At 47.6% G+C, this 19,779-nt stretch overlaps 1 protein-coding gene across 1 annotated transcript in view; it reads right to left on the bottom strand.

The window, feature by feature from the left end:
* Nucleotides 1–19,779, bottom strand: part of LOC115478032 (cholesterol 24-hydroxylase-like) — a 72,286-nt gene that overhangs the window by 26,680 nt on the left and 25,827 nt on the right. Inside the window, exons 6-8 of the mRNA XM_030215231.1 lie at nt 15,469–15,607; nt 13,112–13,222; nt 5,178–5,334 (exon numbers count right to left, since the gene is read on the bottom strand). Coding sequence (XP_030071091.1) covers nt 5,178–5,334; nt 13,112–13,222; nt 15,469–15,607 — 407 coding nt within the window. The remainder of the gene's footprint in view (nt 1–5,177; nt 5,335–13,111; nt 13,223–15,468; nt 15,608–19,779) is intronic.

The following is a 19,779-nucleotide window of genomic DNA, read 5'->3' on the forward strand; positions in this document are numbered from 1 at the left end:
CACCGGTTCTGGCACAGACCGTATAAGTCTGCCCAGCACCATCCCCGCCTCCTGCCACCGGCTCTGCCACCCAATCTCGGCTAAGCTCCTTAGGATCCATTCCTTCTGAACAGGATTCCTTTATGTTTATCCCACACGTTTGAATTCCGTTACTGTTTTCGTTTCCACCACCTCCCGCGGGAGGGCATTCTAAGCATCCACCACTCTCTCCGTGGAAAAAATACTTCCTGACTTTTTTCTTGAGTCTGCCCCCCTTCAATCTCATTTCATGTCCTCTCGTTCTACTGCCTTCGCATCTCCGGAAAAGGTTCATTTGCAGATTAATACCTTTCAAATATTTGAACGTCTGTATCATATCACCCCTGTTTCTTCTGATACGTAGTAGTGGCATAGCAGAAGTCTCCTCGGCCTGAGAGCAGCCAATATGTAAAGTTGTCCGAGTTTTCTTTTACTTTTCCCCTCAAAAAGATAAAGACCAGTCCAGAAGCCCTCCCTATCACGTTGCTGTCATTTTGTTTTTATTTACTTCTCCTAGATTCCATGCTTCATCTCCTTCACAACAGAATCCCACGGCTCCTGGCTCGGGGTCCCCCTGTTTATCAGTTGAGCTTTGCCTCCTTTGCTGAGCTGAGTCGGCGGTTCTCTTTACTGTTACAGAAATGACGTGGTCGCCCCCCCCCTTCACAGACCCCTCAAAAACTCCCCAACCCACCCACCCAACTCCCCTTACTTTGCCCCTGCCCCCCGCTTCCCTCCTAAAAGAGAATGCTAAATATACACCTCACAGTTTGCTATTGTTTTAGGCAACTCAATATGGTGGCAAGCTCTGCCCACTGGCTTCAGCCCAGATAATGGGCCAAATGGGATCATGCCATCTCCTGTCATGAAACCTCCTTGTCCTTCTGGTTGTTGAGCCCCACCCTCCTGGCCTGACAAGCTAACATCCCTATGCTACACTGGCTCTGCCTCAGCCTCTGACAAGGCAGGTTTAACACCACCTGCTGTAAGGTGGCTAGAGTGTTCTTAGGGACACTTGCCGCTATACCAGTCACTCTCTCACAGAGGACCATATCTAATATGAAAAATCTCAGTGGAGGTCAGACTGATGAGTGAAAAGTAGTGCCGATGAAGCTCTGCACACAGGTAGGAAAGAGCCTGGGAAGTGACCAATGCAAATAGACACAGCTTACATAAGAAACTGGAATTGGGGGGGGGGGGGTGCATTTTTAAATAGTTAGAAGCGACACATATTTTGGAAGATTTTCAATGAGAAACTACTCCCATTGATTCTCTTTGAAGGTATGCACTCCCAGCACTTCTAGAAGGCAGGTCTCCAGTTGGTTTCCCAGGCGGCACCTTCCATACCCAGGGTCAGCGGGGGCTGGGGATACTGTAACACCAGCATTCAGAACTCTTGATTGGGAAAGACGTCATGGTCAAAAGTAAGGGTGACACCTGCCAACTGGATATAGCCCTCGTGGCACAGGGTTCTGGTGCTTAGCTCCTGGCCTTCAGACTATCGTTCAAATGATCAAATTAGGAAAAATTCAGCAAATTTGATTAAATAGAAAATAAATCTCTGAATATAGGAGCATAGTGCCAGCATACTGCACTGGTTCTGACTGAGCTGGAATTAAAAAAAAAAAACAGAAATAACAAACTACTAAGCATCTCCCCCACACCCCCTTCCAACAGCAAACCTAACCCTATGCACTAACTCCAGTTACTCAGCCCATAATCTCCTAATTCTGCAGCTCCTAAGCTCTGATCATCCATCCAATTCTCGCAGGGCTGGTGCACTCCCCCCCCCCCTCCAATTAACCTTTAGGCCCATTGGACCCCTTAACAACAATCATGATCACCCCAACACCACCCTCGGAATAGTCTGGGTAAATAGATTATTTGAAAACTGCTCACCCGCCCTGCCAATGCAAGTACCTCCAATTATTTCTTGGAGTATGTGTGGCTGTCAGGATGTGTTGTTTTGCTTTCACTGCAGCTACGGGTCCAGCCTCGACCTCTCCTCACTACCAGATGACCTATGCTTTCCTTCACTCCCCTAAGCAACCCTCTCTTCTACTAACCCACAATATCCATCTCTACCTGAAGTTCCCACTGCTCACCAAACATGCCCACCAAGCCGTGATCTCCCCCTACCTCAACGTTGGTACTGTGCAACAATTTTCTCCCTCCCACTTACCCATAATCTCCCTTCCTCCTTATCCCACGGGTCGATGTTCACAGCATAACTTTGCGGTGAAAAGAAGATGCTGCTTGATCGGAGACAGTCCCTGATATAGCTTATCGCGAAACATGGATTCATGTTGGCGTGAAAAGTCTCCTTTGCTACAATGTGTATTGTCTTATGGAAATCCTAACGTTAAGAACTAAAGAAGAAGCAGCTTTTTAAGCTAAGTATTTTGTTTTTTTAAAAGATATTGAATTTTTGATTTAAAAAAGTAGTATTTGATTAAAAAGCAATATATAAAAAGGAAAACAAAACTCTATTGCAAACGTTTCTGGATCAATGACGAATACATGCCCACTCTAAATTGCGTTTGGCTTGAAACACTGAGCCATAGAAGCGGAGTCATGCGCATCTCACAGATCCAATATTACTACTGAAAAAAACTGTATTATTTAAGGAATATAAGAAAACTACAGGAGCTGGGTATTTGGTTCAGATTTATATGCATCACCTCCTCCTTTGAAGGAAGTTATTGGTACTATTGATATTGAGAATCAGAGTATAATGCCGGCATTAGAGCCCATTAGTGCAGGACTAGCACCAGCATTAATCTGTGCAGACTGCTCGGATGGCTTTAGCGGAGGAAAGAGTGTACACGCTAGAGATGGCTGCAAATTACATTTAAACATAGTCAAACCGTTGTTAATGAGCTCATTTGCAATGACCGCCTAATGCTCAGAGAACAGCGCAAAAACAAACCCTGCTCTTACCGCTGGAAACCTGCCACCGGCTCAGAGCTGGCGTTGGGGGATTGGAAAAGAGAATTTCTTTTGATTTTCAGTTTAAAATCTGCCAGTTTTGATTTCTCTTGGAAGCGGAAGAAAGCCTGTTCAAGGCCTGTAAGCACCGGTACTGAGAGAAAGAAACGTGCGCAAATCCGAGCAAACCTGAAAGTGAAAGCACACGCTGGCACCTGCCCGTTTTCTACTCTTAAATATAAGTCTTCCAAGTTTAAAAAAAATTGATATGTGCTTCACTTTCGGGTTTGCTTGGCACATGCGCACAAGAGCTGCGCTTACCGCCAAACTCTTCTGCACACGCACCAAGCACATTTCTCCATTGCTTTCGCTTGTGCAGCATGCATATCATTTGAATACAATTTCTTTTGAGCATTGGCAAGATAGTTTTCTGTGCTGTTCCGGCAGCATGAGGTGTGCGCCATTGACTTTAGAACGGGAGTTTAGCATCGACTGCTGGAGATCCCACTGATAAACAGGCCCCCCTGGTCACCACAATCATTCACTAGTGGGCCGATGACCAGAAGCAAACGCAGGTGCTAGAGGCTGTTAGCGCCATACTAGCATCTGCATTTGCTACCGCCTCGTGATCAGAGTCCCCCGAGCGCATGAAACAATGCGCTCATGGGCTCTGAACGCAACTAGCATGCAAATGCATGCAAAACAGGGCTCTTAGCGCAAGCAGCATGCAAATTCATGCTAAACCTATTCATCCCCAAAGATCAGCGACCAGCATGCCAAAGATTGGCTTGCTGTCCGCGGCAAACCCTACGCCAGATCGGAGCTGGCGTTAAGAGTTTGCAGACCATTGGAGAGAAATGGTGAGCCCTGTTCAGCATGCATTTGCATGCTAGAAGGCCCATTCACCCCAATTCAGAAGCCACTGCAGGAACCCCGAGCCAAGCCGACCCGACCCTCAACCCCCCCCCCCCCCCCCCCCCACCCACAGGGGGCTGGAGGTCCTGCGGACCTCCGGTCCCCAAACCCCCCCGACACAGGTTCAGGGGGGCTGGAGATCTGAGGAGTCTCGAGCCCCCTAACCCCCCCCCCCAGCATTCCTGAGATGTCCCTGGTGGCCCAGTGAGCCGTGGTCAATCCCCCCACCCCCCCTACCTTAAGCTGGAGGAGGGAGGTGGTCTCCCTCCTCTTCCATTGGCGCTGCCTGCAAAATGGCGGCGCCAAGCCCTGCCAGTGTATCCTGGTGCCCAGTGTATTCTGGGATGCACTGGGCAGGGCTTCATGCCATATAAGGGAGTTTCTCCCTTATATGGATTGGAGCCCCGCCCAGCACATCCCAGGATACACTGGGCAGGGCTGGGCACCGCCATTTTGCAGGCAGCGCTGATGGAAGAGGAGGGAAGCCACCTCCCTCCTCCAACTTAAGTTAGAGGGCTGGGGGGATTGACCGCGGCCCACTGGGCCACCAGGGACTTCTCAGGAATGCTGGAGGAGGTTGGAGGGGGCTGGAGACTCCCTGGATCTCCAGCCTCCCCTTAACCTGTATCAGGGGGGTTGGGGGAACGGTGGTCTGCTGGACCTTCAGCCCCCTGTCGCTGAGAGGAAGGTCATCGTCATTCACCCACTGGGCCACCAGGGATTTCTCAGGAATGTTGGGGGGATTAATGGGGGCTGGAGACCTACCGGATCTCCAACCTCCCCTGAACCTGTGTCGGGGGGCAGGGGGACTGGAGGTCCGGAGGACCTCCAGCCCCCGTTTTGCCTGACTCGGGGCATGGGTTGTTGGGGTCTGGTGGTCCCATGGACCTCCAACCCCTGAGCTTGACAGGTCTGGGCTTTTGACAGCCCAGACCTGTCAAACAAGTGTGGGAGGATTCTACCCCATGATCAGAGAGAATTGCATGCTTAAATTTGCATGCAATTATCTCTGATTATAGGGGTGGTAAAGCCCCACGCTGTTCCAGCGCTATTTTTAGAGCGCTGTTTGGAACAGCGCGGGGCTTTTGATCATCTGCCCATAGGTTAGGTTGGCAAACCCTGGTATATTATGAAATATATTCTCATGCTCCGGGACCACTTCTTTAAACTTGTCGTCATCACGTTGCTATAAATTTCAATTTTACAATAATTGTCAATCCCAAATAATTTAAATAAAATTGATCTTCATTTTAAAATATAAAACATCCCCAAAAGAAGAACAGGAAAAACTTGACGTCCAAGTGTTTGCGGTTTACCGGCCACTTTCAGTATCTGACTGAGAATATCCATGGGTATCTCCTCTCCGTTCTCCATGGACATCTTCCTGCGTTCAATGCATTCCATTCCCGTTTGGCGCAGTAACCTCACACTCTCCTGGATCTCCTTTACAGTTTTCCAATTTCCGGGCATGTACTTTATGGAAAAACAAGAAACAATCCCTTGGTATATCTTCATACTTGCGGCCAGCAAAAGTGATCAACAAGATAAGGGCACCAACATTAAGGGCAAGCCATTTAAAACCATCAATGGGCCGCCTGTGATATTACAGACCAGTGTTTCCCAAGTTGGCCCTGGAGCAATGGCGTAGCTACGTGGGGCCATGGGAGCCTGGCCCCCCCCCCCCAAAATTTCCTGTGGGCCCCTAGTTTTGCTGGCGGGGGTCCCCAACCCCCGCTAGCTGAAGAGTTGTCCAGCGCAGGTCTCCGGTGCCGCCGTGTTGCCTGCCCTGCTCTGTCTTCCCCTCACGTCCGGCACACTCCTTTTAGTGAAACGGATAATGCTCAATTTCATTAAAAGGAGTGTGCAGGATGTGAGGGGAAGACAGAGCAGGGCAGGCAACGCGGCGGCGCTGGAGACTGGTGCTGGACAATGCTTCAGCTGGCGGGGGTTGGGGACCCCCACCAGCCAAGGTAATTGCTGTGGCAGTGGGTGGGGAGCGGCAGGGTGGCAGGGGGGGGGGGGCGAGGCGGCGGGAGAAGCATCAGAACAAAATGTGCCCCCCACCTCGGGCTCTGGCCCCCTCCCACTGCGAGGTCTGGGTACGTCCCTGCCCTGGAGTACTCCCTTGCCAGTCAGGTTTTCAGGATATCCACAATGGACATGCATGAGATTGATTTGCATACACTGCCTCCCAGGGGCGTAGCTACGTGGGGCCACAGGGGCATGGGCCCCCATAGATTTGGCCCTGGCCCCCCCCTGCCACCAATGCCTTCGACACCCCCCTCCCGCCGCCAACCCTCCCCCGCTGCCGTCGTCGCCATCGGGTACCTTTGCCGGCAGGGGTCCCCAACCCCCACCAGCCGAAGTCCTCACAGAAACAGAAGCCTTGCAGATCAGCAACTTGGCTGCGCCGGAGAAGAGGACTTTGGCTGGCAGGGGTTGGGGACCCCCGCCAGCAAAGGTACCCAACGGCAGCGGCGGGGGAGGGTTGGCAGCAGCGGGAAGGGGGGTTGAAAGGGTTGGCACTGGGGGGGGGGTCAAAGGTGGTGGGGGGGGTCAAAAAGGGCAGGGGAGGTCGGCGACACCGGGGGGGGTGGGGGGAGGCTAAAATGTGCCCCCTCACCTCGGGCTCTGGACCCCCCTTCCGCCGAAGTGTGGCTACGCCCCTGCTGCCTCCATTGTATGCAAATCTCTTTCATGCACATTCATTGTGGATATCCTGAAAACCTGACTGGCAAGGGGGTACTCCAGGACCGACCTGGGAAACACTGTCATACAGCACAGGACCAAGAAATATAGCCTCTAATGACCTTATTTTCTGCTTGCATAGGTTCAGTCATAGGAGCCAGCTCTGTGGGTACTCCAGGTGCTTCAGCACTCCCAATATTGAACACACACAATGATTGTATCCAGGGAGGGGTAATTTCCATTGGGTTTAGAACCCCCAATAATTCTGAAAAATTGGCTCCCTTGGATACAGTTGTGTGTCTTATCTTGCTACCTACATTGTACAAGGGGAATAAACAATAGGTATAAACACTGAAAAACAATAGGTATAAACACTGAAAAACCTCAGGGACAAATCAAGTAAGGAAATGGAAAGAGATTTGGGATTTAGCTAATGCTTTTTCCAGTAGCGGTTCAAGGTGGGTTACAGTCAGGTAACACAATCTGAGAGGCCCTTTCACTAAACTGTGCTAGACGCTAATGAGTGCCTAACGCAGTTTAAAATAGCAAACCACGGGATGCACTCAGTCCTGTGGTAATCCAGGTGCTAATATATACATATATATATATATATAGTAACATAGTAACATAGTAGATGACGGCAGAAAAAGACCTGCACGGTCCATCCAGTCTGCCCAACAAGATAACTCATATTTGCTGCTTTTTGTGTATACCCTACTTTGATTTGTACCTGTGTTCTTCAGGGCACAGACCGTATAAGTCTGCCCAGCACTATCCCCGCCTCCCAACCACCAGCCCCGCCTCCCACCACTGGCTCTGGCACAGACCGTATAAGTCTGTCCAGCACTATCCCCGCCTCCCAACCACCGGCTCTGGCACAGACCGTACAAGTCTGTCCAGCACTATCCCTGCCTCCCAGCCACCTGCCCTTCCTCCCAACCACCGGCTCTGGCACAGACCGTATAAGTCTGCCCAGCACTATCCTCACCTCCCAACCATCAGCCCTGCCTCCCAACCACTGGCTGTGGCACAGACCGTACAAGTCTGCCCAGCACTATCCCCGCCTCCCAACCACCAGCCCCGCCTCCCAATCTTGACTAAGCTCCTGAGGATCCATTCCTTCGGCACAGGATTCCTTTATGCTTATCCCACGCATGTTTGAATTCCGTTACTGTTTTCATTTCCTTTTTTTTTTTTTTTGAGGGGACAAGTCAGGAGTCAGAGAGTGGGCATTCATGTGTTAACCCGTTAGCGCATCCACATTAGCGCATACTAACTTGCGCGAGTCCTTACTACCTTCAAACTGGGTAAGTACTCATGTGGTAAACCTTTTTTTAATCTTTTAAATATAGAAGCTACTTGTAAATCCCCAAGTCTACAAAACAGATCATACATCACCTTGGACTCAAAAATTTGTTTTTTGAATTTTCACTTAATGCAATTTAAAAATAAATCTACACACAAAAAAGTTTAGTGTATCAAAATGTGCTCAGTTCCGTGCCTGGTGCAACCATTATATCCTCAGGGAGAATATGTGGTCATATCACAGTTGGAACCATCACTGCACATTCGATGTTCCACCTCCTTAATGTATGTACGTACATCCAGAAGGCAAAAGTAGAGACTAATAGACGATTTATATTAGCAGAAGCCAAAAACTTTTTAAATCTTTTGAATATATGTATGCTGTTTTAATGGTTATTAAGCATATTTGAGCATATTGACCTCTGATCAGAAAATCAGTGTCTATTGAATTTTCATATCTCTATATGGATGTGCATGTATGTTTTTATTGGCATTATTTATATGTTATATGTTTTGATTTGTAGTGTATTTATTGACCCCTGATGCAGACGCTTTTTAGCGTCGAAACACGGCCTGTGTCGGGTCGTTATCTCTGATATAATAAAGACTGTTGGACTCACGTCTCCAGTGGTGAATCGTCTATTAGTCTCTACTTTTGCCTTCTGTGATTCGTCATCGTAGAGAACTTTTCCTGTTCTATATTTTGGATGTACGTACATCCAGACCAGATGTAAGGCCTTCACCATATATTGGATAATATACTAGACTTAGATTAACACATTTTCATATTTATCAGAAAGAAACATTACCCAACCTTTTCAAAACACTGCTGACACAATCCTATACTAAATATGTGGAGGTACATGCATATTCAGTGACACTAATATAACCGACCAAAAACCAAACAATCAGAGCTGTACAAAACAATATGCACAGAAAAATAATATCCTCAAGGGAAGTGATTATATTATATCTTAGGGCTCTGTTTACTAAGGTACGTTAGTGTTTTTAGCACGCCTATAACGCTGTTTAGTAAACAGGGCCCTTAGTCTTGTCTGCGTTGAGCATTAGCATGTGCCAGGTGGCTAAGGACTTTAGATTGTTAATACACAATGATACAGCTGAATAAGTTAAAGCTGTAGTTTCAGAACCAGGGAGCCAAATAAAGATGTCATCAGCATATGAAAGAAAACAAGCACCTGATGGTAAACCAATAATGCTCACGGTATTCATAAGTAGATTAAATAAAGCGCGACCTAACCAACTTTCAGAAATCACTGAAAACCTGCCTCTTCAACAAGGCATACCGCAACGATCCTTCATATGAACTTTAACGCATTACCACTTTATCTATTATTCCGAATACGATCTCTTTAAACCTGTTTGTTTGCTTAATTTTATTTTGTCATTCATGTTCTCTATGTCATACCACTTACATCTCTCACTCGGGAATGGCGATTGCCATGATGGAACAATGTAAGCCACATTGAGCCTGCAAATTGGTGGGAAAATGTGGGACACAAATGCAACAAATAAAAAATATCTTCCTTGTTATATTGTAAGTCACATTGACCCGAACGCCTGTTTGGATAATGTGGGGTATAAGAACTAATAAATGGAAAAATGAAAATGGAAAAACTGATGACCCAACATGGCCGTGTTTCGGCAAGTGTCTTCCTCAGGGTTCCTTGATTTTCAGTGTGAGTAAACTCAATACGTTTTCACAAACCTTAAGACTCTCATATGATCAGCTGGTTTAACTCAGTGGTGTAGGTCCGTGGGGCCTGGGCCCCCGTAGATTTGGCCCTGGCCCCCCTGGCGACGATCCCCTTGAACCCCCCTCCCGCCACCAACCCTCCCCCGCCGCCGCCCGCCCTGCTGCCGCCACATCAGATACTTCGTTTCCTGCAGCCGAAGAGAGTCTTCTTTAGTTCAGCGCCGGAGAAGCGCCTTCGTTCAAGGAAGTTCTTGCTGTGATCAGCTGTTTCTGATGCCTTACATCATGCACGTAAGGCGTCAGAAACAGCTGATCACAGCAGGAACTTCCTCGAACGAAGGCGCTACTCCGGCGCTGAACTAAAGACGACTCTATTCGGCTGCAGCAACGAGATATCTGACGCGGCAGCAGGAGAGGGTTGGTGGCGGGAGGGGGGTCCAATGTGGCGGCTGCGGCGGCTGGGGGGGGGCGACGGCAGGGGTGGTGGCTAAACAGTGCCCCCCCACCTCGGGCTCTGCCCCCCCCCTCCCAGCGAGGTCTGGCTACGCCCCTGGTTTAACTTTGCAGCGACTACAAACATATGAGCTTCTGAAGACTTTCTGTTTTAACACTGTTTTGCACAGTATAGCAGTATCTTTGTTGGATCAACTGATTATATGAGAGGCTTATTTATTTATTTATTTATCTATCGCATTTGTACCCCATCTTTTTGCAGGCTCAATGGGGCTTACAGAGTAAGGTTATGATAGAGTCAAGACATGGTTTAAATACAGTTGATCATAAGCTGAGGTAGAAGAGGATTTAGTTGGGTGGATGTTGGGTAGGTTGTGTTTTAGGTGAGTTTGGGTATATTGGGGGATGATTTGTATCATTGAGAGTGACTTTTGTAAGCTTTGTTGAAGAGGTGTGTTTTCAGAGCTTTGCGGAAGCTGGTTAGATTGTTCATCATTTTCAGGGTCTTGGGTAGCGCATTCCAAAACTGTGTGCTTTTGTATGCGAAGGTCGTAGCATAGGCCTGTTTGTATTTCACTCCTTTACAGCTGGGAAAATTCAGATTGAGGAATTTGCGGGCCGATCTTTTGGCGTTTCTGGGCGGTAGGTCCACTAGGTTTAGCATATAGAGTGGGGCATCTGCGTGAATGATTTTGTGCACGGTTGTGCAGATTTTGAACTCAATTCGTTCCTTGAGCGGAAGCCAATGTAGTTTCTCTCTTAGGGGCTTTGCACTTTCATATTTAGGTTTTCCAAAGATGAGTCTGGCTGCCGTGTTTTGGGTTGTTTGGAGTTTTTTAATGGTCTGTTCTTTACAGCCTGCGTACAGAGCGTTGCAGTAGTCCAGGTGGCTTAGAACTAGTGACTGTACTAGGGTGCGAAAGATGATTCTTGGGAAAAAAGGTTTAATTCTTTTGAGTTTCCACATCGATTGGAACATTTTTTTCGTTGTGTTCTTCACGTGGGTATCGAGTGTGAGGTTTCGTGAAAACACATTCCCCCCCCCCCCCCCCCCCCCCATATTCAACACATTCAACCAGCCAGGAACAGCACCTGGCCGGTTAAATGGCACTTAATCAGCTATTCTGCGATATTCAGCAGAGTATAGCCAGTTATCCCCCGCTGAATACTCCCAGTTAGTGCCTAGGAGATAACCTGCTATATCGTGCGATATAACTGGCTATCCCTGAACATTCAATTCATATCTGGCTACTGTAAGCAGCCACATTGGGCCGCTTAAATAGCTGGTATATCTTTGGCTGGTTTAAAGTTAACAGACTATCTTTGAATATCGACTTAGCGGGTTAACTTCAAACCAGCTAAAAATAAACCGGATATTCAATGCCTGTCACTGGAAACGGCCCGGCATTGAATATCTGGACAGACCACGGGAGTCAACCGGGTTCCCTCACGCAGTCTGAATATTGGCCCCACTGAGTTTACTCACGTTGAAAATCAAGGACCTCTGGTGCAGGCACGTAACGAAACACGGCTGTGTCGGATCATCAATAAATTATTAACCCAAGTGCGGCTCCAGTGACATTATCCCAGTGACCATCTCTGCTTTTTGCTGTTACAAGACTGCACACAGGTGTACACATCAAATGTAGGTGCCTTGGAAGGCTGCGCCTATTTTTACACGATCTGCACTTAAGCATCCTAAGGATGCAGTTGTACATGCATCAAGAACACATCTGCACCTTCTTTGGAGCAGAGAAAAATTTGCGTGAAAGAATTCGTCCATTAATGAGGGACACTGTGCAAAGCTATTTTATAAAGACACATAGAGGTGTATTTTCAAAGCACTTAGACTTACAAAGTTATGTGGAGGGGCATTTTCGAAAGAAACGTCTAAGTTGGAATTTGGTTGTCTTTGTAAAATGGCCAAATTCAGAGGCGGGGAGAAGGTCATTTTCTAAAAAAGATAGACGTCCATCTTTGTGTTCGAAAATACCATGGACGTCCTTGGATTTGGAAGTCTTTGATTTTCGGCCATTTTCGAAACCAAAAACATCCAAGTCTAAAACATCCAAATTCAAGCCATTTGGACGTGGGAGGAGCCAGCATTTTTAGTACACTGGTCCCCCTGACATGCCAAGACAGCAACTGGGCACCCTAGGGGGCACTGCAGTGGACTTCATAAAATGCTCCCAGGTACACAGCTCCCTTACCTTGTGTGTTGAGCCCCCCCAAAACCCACTACACCCAACTGTACACCACTACCATAGCCCTTACAGGTGAAGAGGGGCACCTATATGTGGGTACAGAAGGTTTCTGGGGGGTTTTGGAGGGTTCGTTGTTTCCTCCACAAATGTGACAGGTAGGGGGGGTAAGGGCCTGGGTGCACTGCACCTACTATTAAACTACTCCAGGGACCTGTATGTGCTGTCATAGACCGGAGTATGACATCTGAGGCTGGTATAGAGGCTGACAAGTAACATTTTTAATGATGCTTTTTTGAGGGTGGCAGGGAGTTAGTGATCACTGGGTGAGTAAGGGGAGGTCATCCCTGATTCCCTCCAGTGGTCATCTGGTCATTAAGGCAGTATATCAAGTCCCATTTCCCTTATTCGTAATAAAAACAGGTCTGGGTGAAAACGTCCAAGTTTTAGTCCTGGACGTCTTTGATTTTTTTCCATTATGGCTCAAAGACGTCCAAATCTTAGGAACGCCCGAGTCCCGCCTTGACCATGCCTCCGATATGCCCCCTTGAGTTTTGGACGTCCTTGCGATGCACTTCCGATAAAGAAGTCCAAAATCGGGTTTCAATTATACTGATTTGGACGTCCAAGTGCCGACTTGTCACTTTTTGGACGTCCATCTCTTTCAAAAATGAACCTGATAGTAACCTCTGTAACTTTGTAAGTCTAAGTGCTGTCAAAATGAGCCTCAAAGGGGCCTATATCACCTGTATACAACAGGTGCTTTTTTGGACATTTTGCAGAGGCGTCCTGGGATAAACTTAACCTGCCTGTACAGAGTAGCTAAACTGCTTGCACTCATATTCTGTGGCAGGAGGGGACACACAGTGGCAACAAATCTGCAAACCTTGAATGCAGGATTTCGGATTGTCGTCACCCCCTTCATAGCCATTGAGATTGCCCGAGGGAAAGGTGTCTGGTCATCCTGCAGCGCATTCAGTTCTAAGCCAAAAGCTACCTGAGAGGAACCAGAGGAGAGACAGCAGTTTAGTCATCTACTATTTTCTGTCCATGTTTATTAATATGCAGTGTCGTTCCTGGGGGGGGCTGGCACCCGGGGCGGATCGCCGATGCGCCCCCCCCCCCCGGGCGCAGCGCCCCCCCCCTCCCCGGCGAAAGGACACCCCCCCGCCGGGTGCACACCGCTGGGGGGGTGCCGTACACGCCTGTCCTCCGTTGTTCCATGCTTCTTCTCTGCCCCGGAACAGGAACCTGTTCCGGGGCAGAGAAGAAGCATGGAACAACAGAGGACAGGCGTGCGCGGCACCCCCCCAGCGGCGTGCACCCGGGGCGGACCGCACCCACCGCCCCCCCCCTAGGAACGCCACTGTTAATATGTAATATACCACCTTTCTGGCAAAGGAAACAAGGTGGTCCACAATATATAAACAATTGGAAAAAACCTCCGTAAACCAGAGGGGACAGTGGTGAAAAAAAAAAAAAAAGGAATGAAGAAGATGCCAGAGAAGATAATATTAGACAGGACACAGCAACACTACAGCCCCCCCCCCCCCCCAAAAAAAAAGAAACCTGGTGTCCCCAAAAGGTTATGTGAAAAGGCAGGTCTTCAAGGCAGATCTGAACCATACATAAGATGATATAGAGGGGCATTTTTCGAACGGGGATGCCCATCTCTGAGGATGTCCCCGCGAAGGGGCGGGGCATCCCGTATTATCGAAACAAGATGGGCGTCCATCTTTCATTTCGATAATACGGTCCAGGACGCCCAAATCTCAACATTTAGGTTGACCTAAGAGATGGTCGACCTAAATGTTGAGATGGTCGACCTTAGAGATGGACGACCTCGGTTTTCGCCGACAGTGGAAACCGAGGACGCCCATCTCAAAAACGACTAAATGCAAGCCCTTTGGTCGTGGGAGGAGCCAGCATTCATAGTGCACTGGTCCCCCTCAAATGCCAGGACACCAACCGGGCACCCTAGGGGGCACTGCAGTGGACTTCACAAAGTGCTCCCAGGTGAATAGCTCCCTAACCTTTGGTGCTGAGCCTCCCCAAAACCCACTCCCCACGACTGTACACCACTACCATAGCCCTAAGGGGTGAAGGGGGGCACCTACATTGTGGGCACAGTGGGTTTCGGGTGGGTTTTGGAGGGCTCACATTTACCACCACAAGTGTAACAGGTAGGGGAGGATGGGCAAGGGTCTGTCTGCCTGAAGTGCACTGCACCCACTAAAAACTGCTCCAGGGACCTGCATACTGTTGTCAGGGAGCTGGGTATGACATTTGAGGCTGGCATAGATGCTGGAAAAAATGTTTTTTAATGTTTTTTTGGGGGGGTGGGAGGGGGTTGGTGACCACTGGGGGAGTAAGGAGAGGTCATCCCTGATTTCCTCCGGTGGTCATCTGGTCAGTTTGGGCACCTTTTCGAGGCTTGGTCGTGAAACAAATTGGACCAAGTAAAGCCGGCCAAATGCTCATCAGGGACGCCCTTCTTTTTCCATTATCGGCCTAGGACGCCCATCTCTTAACCACGCCCTAGTCCCGCTTTCGGTACACTGCCGACATGCCCCTGTGAACTTTGGTCGTCCCCGTGACAGAAAGCAGTTGAGGACGCCCAAAATCGGCTTTCGATTATGCCAATTTGGGCGACCCTGAGAGGACGACGCCCATCTCCCGATTTTTGTCAGAAGATGGGCGTCCTTCTCTTTCGATTATGCCGCTGTTGGTCTGCAGTGTGGGTGGGAGAAAGTTCCAGAGCGCAAAAGAAGGCAGCTGCGTGCCTGGCGGATTCCAAGCGAGCAGGGGCTGCCTCTGGAATGAACATCTGGAAACTGGTAGAACAAAGAAAACGGAATGAGGTGAAAGGAGCGATGAGAGAAGTAAGGTAAACTGGGTGGCAGGCCAACATAAACGGCTTTATGAACCGTGATGTCCTTAAAATGAATGCGGTAGACAGCAGGAAGCCAATGATGGGTTTCCATGCACTGAAAGGAGTGTGGTTTCCATATGTGCCTTCTCACTGGTCTTTTTACGTTCAAAGGCTTCCTGGAAAAAATGGCGCAGCGGCAGTGTTGCGTGCTGCCATGCAGAGGGTCCCCATTTAGACTCCTGGACCAGCCAGAGCTGGAACTGCTGAAGAACTTTGCCTCAGCTCCAATCTGGCCTCGAGAACAAAACATGCGCTGTCGGCTCTGTCTGTTCTGCACTTTAAACGCAAGTCATAATGACAAAAATTCTCACTTTTGCAATCACATCCAGGGTCAGTCTGCTTAGCAGATTGTGCATTTTGACTTCAGTTTTGCCATTGGCCTTTTCTGTCAGTCTGTCCATCAAATCCTCGGCCTTTTCATTGAATACGTCCATCAAACCAATCAGGTAACTGCAGGACACAAAATGTGCACAGCTAAATTATTTCAAGTCAGTCATTTGACTCACGTCCAAAACATTTCCTTCCTTGCATCGATCCCGATATCTGTACCCTGTACCCCCTTTTTGTCACTCATGTAAGATCTCCTTCCACCATACATTCTCCTCCATTTTACTCATATAGTTTGACACCAACACTTTGTATTTCTTTTAAAGACTGTTATCCAGAGATTCCTATATCCTTCAGTGATCATATGTACAGGTTTTTCTGTGAGTGTGTGTTTGTGTGTAACCCCATGCTAGCCCTGCTATTGTTTCCAATATATATACAGTGGGGGAAATAAGTATTTGATCCCTTGCTGATTTTGTAAGTTTGCCCACTGACAAAGACATGAGCAGCCCATAATTGAAGGGTAGGTTATTGGTAACAGTGAGAGATAGCACATCACAAATTAAATCCGGAAAATCACATTGTGGAAAGTATATGAATTTATTTGCATTCTGCAGAGGGAAATAAGTATTTGATCCCCCACCAACCAGTAAGAGATCTGGCCCCTACAGACCAGGTAGATGCTCCAAATCAACTCGTTACCTGCATGACAGACAGCTGTCGGCAATGGTCACCTGTATGAAAGACACCTGTCCACAGACTCAGTGAATCAGTCAGACTCTAACCTCTACAAAATGGCCAAGAGCAAGGAGCTGTCTAAGGATGTCAGGGACAAGATCATACACCTGCACAAGGCTGGAATGGGCTACAAAACCATCAGTAAGACGCTGGGCGAGAAGGAGACAACTGTTGGTGCCATAGTAAGAAAATGGAAGAAGTACAAAATGACTGTCAATCGACAAAGATCTGGGGCTCCACGCAAAATCTCACCTCGTGGGGTATCCTTGATCATGAGGAAGGTTAGAAATCAGCCTACAACTACAAGGGGGGAACTTGTCAATGATCTCAAGGCAGCTGGGACCACTGTCACCACGAAAACCATTGGTAACACATTACGACATAACGGATTGCAATCCTGCAGTGCCCGCAAGGTCCCCCTGCTCCGGAAGGCACATGTGACGGCCCGTCTGAAGTTTGCCAGTGAACACCTGGATGATGCCGAGAGTGATTGGGAGAAGGTGCTGTGGTCAGATGAGACAAAAATTGAGCTCTTTGGCATGAACTCAACTCGCCGTGTTTGGAGGAAGAGAAATGCTGCCTATGACCCAAAGAACACCGTCCCCACTGTCAAGCAAGGAGGTGGAAATGTTATGTTTTGGGGGTGTTTCTCAGCTAAGGGCACAGGACTACTTCACCGCATCAATGGGAGAATGGATGGGGCCATGTACCGTACAATTCTGAGTGACAACCTCCTTCCCTCCGCCAGGGCCTTAAAAATGGGTCGTGGCTGGGTCTTCCAGCACGACAATGACCCAAAACATACAACCAAGGCAACAAAGGAGTGGCTCAGGAAGAAGCACATTAGGGTCATGGAGTGGCCTAGCCAGTCACCAGACCTTAATCCCATTGAAAACGTATGGAGGGAGCTGAAGCTGCGAGTTGCCAAGCGACAGCCCAGAACTCTTAATGATTTAGAGATGATCTGCAAAGAGGAGTGGACCAAAATTCCTCCTGACATGTGTGCAAACCTCATCATGAACTACAGAAGACGTCTGACCGCTGTGCTTGCCAACAAGGGTTTTGCCACCAAGTATTAGGTCTTGTTTGCCAGAGGGATTAAATACTTATTTCCCTCTGCAGAATGCAAATAAATTCATATACTTTCCACAATGTGATTTTCCGGATTTAATTTGTGATGTGCTATCTCTCACTGTTACCAATAACCTACCCTTCAATTATGGGCTGCTCATGTCTTTGTCAGTGGGCAAACTTACAAAATCAGCAAGGGATCAAATACTTATTTCCACCACTGTATATATACACAACACACACACACATGTTATTCCATATACATATATGAGTATATTTTTTAATCAGATGACATACATAAGTTGTATTATCAACATATATTATTATTTAATTTTTATTACTTGTTGGACTGTACGTTTTGGATTGTGTTTCTTATACGACATTTCCTCATCAATTTAGAACACCATAGACTTCTCTAATATGTTTATTATTTCAATGGATCATTTATTTTTATTCATTTATATTATTGCATAAATCTATTTAATGCAAGTTATCCTCTGAATTCACATATGTAATGCTTATTTGTACACTTTAAAAGAAGCTCTAAAGTGCTAACATTTTTAACAAGACTGTGTGAAACAAATTAAAAAAAATATTCCAAACAAACCACAAATGAATTGAAACATGTTTTCATGTTCACATCCCTCTGCACAAGCTGTGGTCTTACTCTGAGTGAATCCCTTAAAGTATTAGCATACCCAAAATGAGATGGTCGCCGCATCTCAAAAAAGATATAGTGGAATTAGAAAAGGTGCAAAGAAGGGCGACAAAAATGATAAAGAGGATGGGACGACTTCCCTATGAGGAAAGGCTAAAGTGGCTAGGGCTCTTCAGCTTGGAGAAAAGGCGGCTGAGGGGAGATATGATAGAGGTCTGTAAAATAATGAGTGGAGTTGAACGGGTAGATGTGAAGCATCTGTTCACGCTTTCCAAAAATACTAGGACTAGGGGGGCATGCGATGAAGCTAGAATGTAGTAAATTTAAAACGAATCGGAGAAAAATTTTCTTCACTCAACGTGTAATTAAACTCTGGAGTTCATTGCCAGAGAATGTGGTAAAGGCGGTTAGCTTAGCAGAGTTTTAAAAAGGTTTGGACGGCTTCCTAAAGGAAAAGTCCATAGACTATTATTAAATGGACTTGGGGAAAATCCACTATTTCTGGGATAAGCAGTATAAAATGTTTTGTACTTTTTTGGGATCTTGCCAGGTGTTTGTGACCTGGATTGGCCATTGTTGGAAACAGGATGCTGGGCTTGATGGACCTTTGGTCTTTCCCAGGATAGTAATACTTATGTACCCCTTGCTACACGCTGCATCTCAAAATGAAGTACTAAGAACAGTGGAAATGTACTTGACTGATCTGGAGTACTGTGTCCAATCCCAGAGCCTATGAGGGTAATTCTATATCAGCAGCGTACTTACCTTTTATGGCACCCAGGGCGGAGCGCACACCCTCCAGGCAGTGCACACCTCCCCCCCCCCCCCCCCCCCCACCATGCCGGGCAGAGTGTACATATCTCCTCTTCCAAGCAGGGGGTGTGCAGAGCAGGTGTACGGCTGTCAGATCTGCTGGTCCTCTGCCCCCTCTGACATCAACTTCCTGTTTCGGGGCAAGACACTGGTAGAGCCGAAAGCCACGCACCTGCTCTGCGCACCCCCTTGCTGCCTGCACTCGGGGCAGACCGCCCTCACCACCCTGCCCTAGGTATGTTAGAGTTCTATATAAAGGGTGAGGCAAAACAAAAGTAACTGTCATGAAATGCCTAGCACCCTCCTGGGGCTAACCATGTATCTAAAGGGTCCAACCCAGCACTGCTCAGGACCGCCTGTACCTGTGTCTGTGCTCCTACACTGGTACCCTCCACCCACTGCACTGAGTCCCGCTTGCCTCTGAGCAAGTCTCCCACGCACAAGTTAATTCCCCGATGGTTTCTAAGGACACTGGGGCACAATCCCCACAGACCAAGAACACAAACTACCAGGATTCTGAGTCAGTCCAGGACAACAGAGCTAATAAACTAATAGATTTATTATCAGAAAAATTAACATAATGAATGGTGAAAATGTGTAAACAACAAACAGTAACCGGTACAAATAACAGGAATCAACATTAAAAATAACTAAACACTTTCTTACTACCTAAGAGGTACCTGGGGAATTCAGGAAAAGTAACTGCTCACAGGATTTGAAATGGGTCTCAGTGCAGAGATCGCCACTCTCCACATTCCCACTCTGAGACTGGGGATTCGATTCCAGCATTCTCTGACTGGATTTTGCTCTTCAGGGCCAATCAGGGCCCACAGCATTAACACTGAGGATATTTGGCCAATGGCAGTGCAGGTTACTTTCCCTCAGAGGCTTTCCTCTCTTCCTATGGAAAATAAGCTGAAAGGAAAATAGCCACAGCTTTAAAGAACAGGACAGGCACCACCTGCTGGCCAATTAAGGGAAATGCACTGAGGGAAAAAATGTCATACAGCAACAT

The sequence above is a fragment of the Microcaecilia unicolor genome, chromosome 9 (assembly GCF_901765095.1).
Source record: "Microcaecilia unicolor chromosome 9, aMicUni1.1, whole genome shotgun sequence".
In the NCBI taxonomy this organism is placed as follows: domain Eukaryota; kingdom Metazoa; phylum Chordata; class Amphibia; order Gymnophiona; family Siphonopidae; genus Microcaecilia; species Microcaecilia unicolor.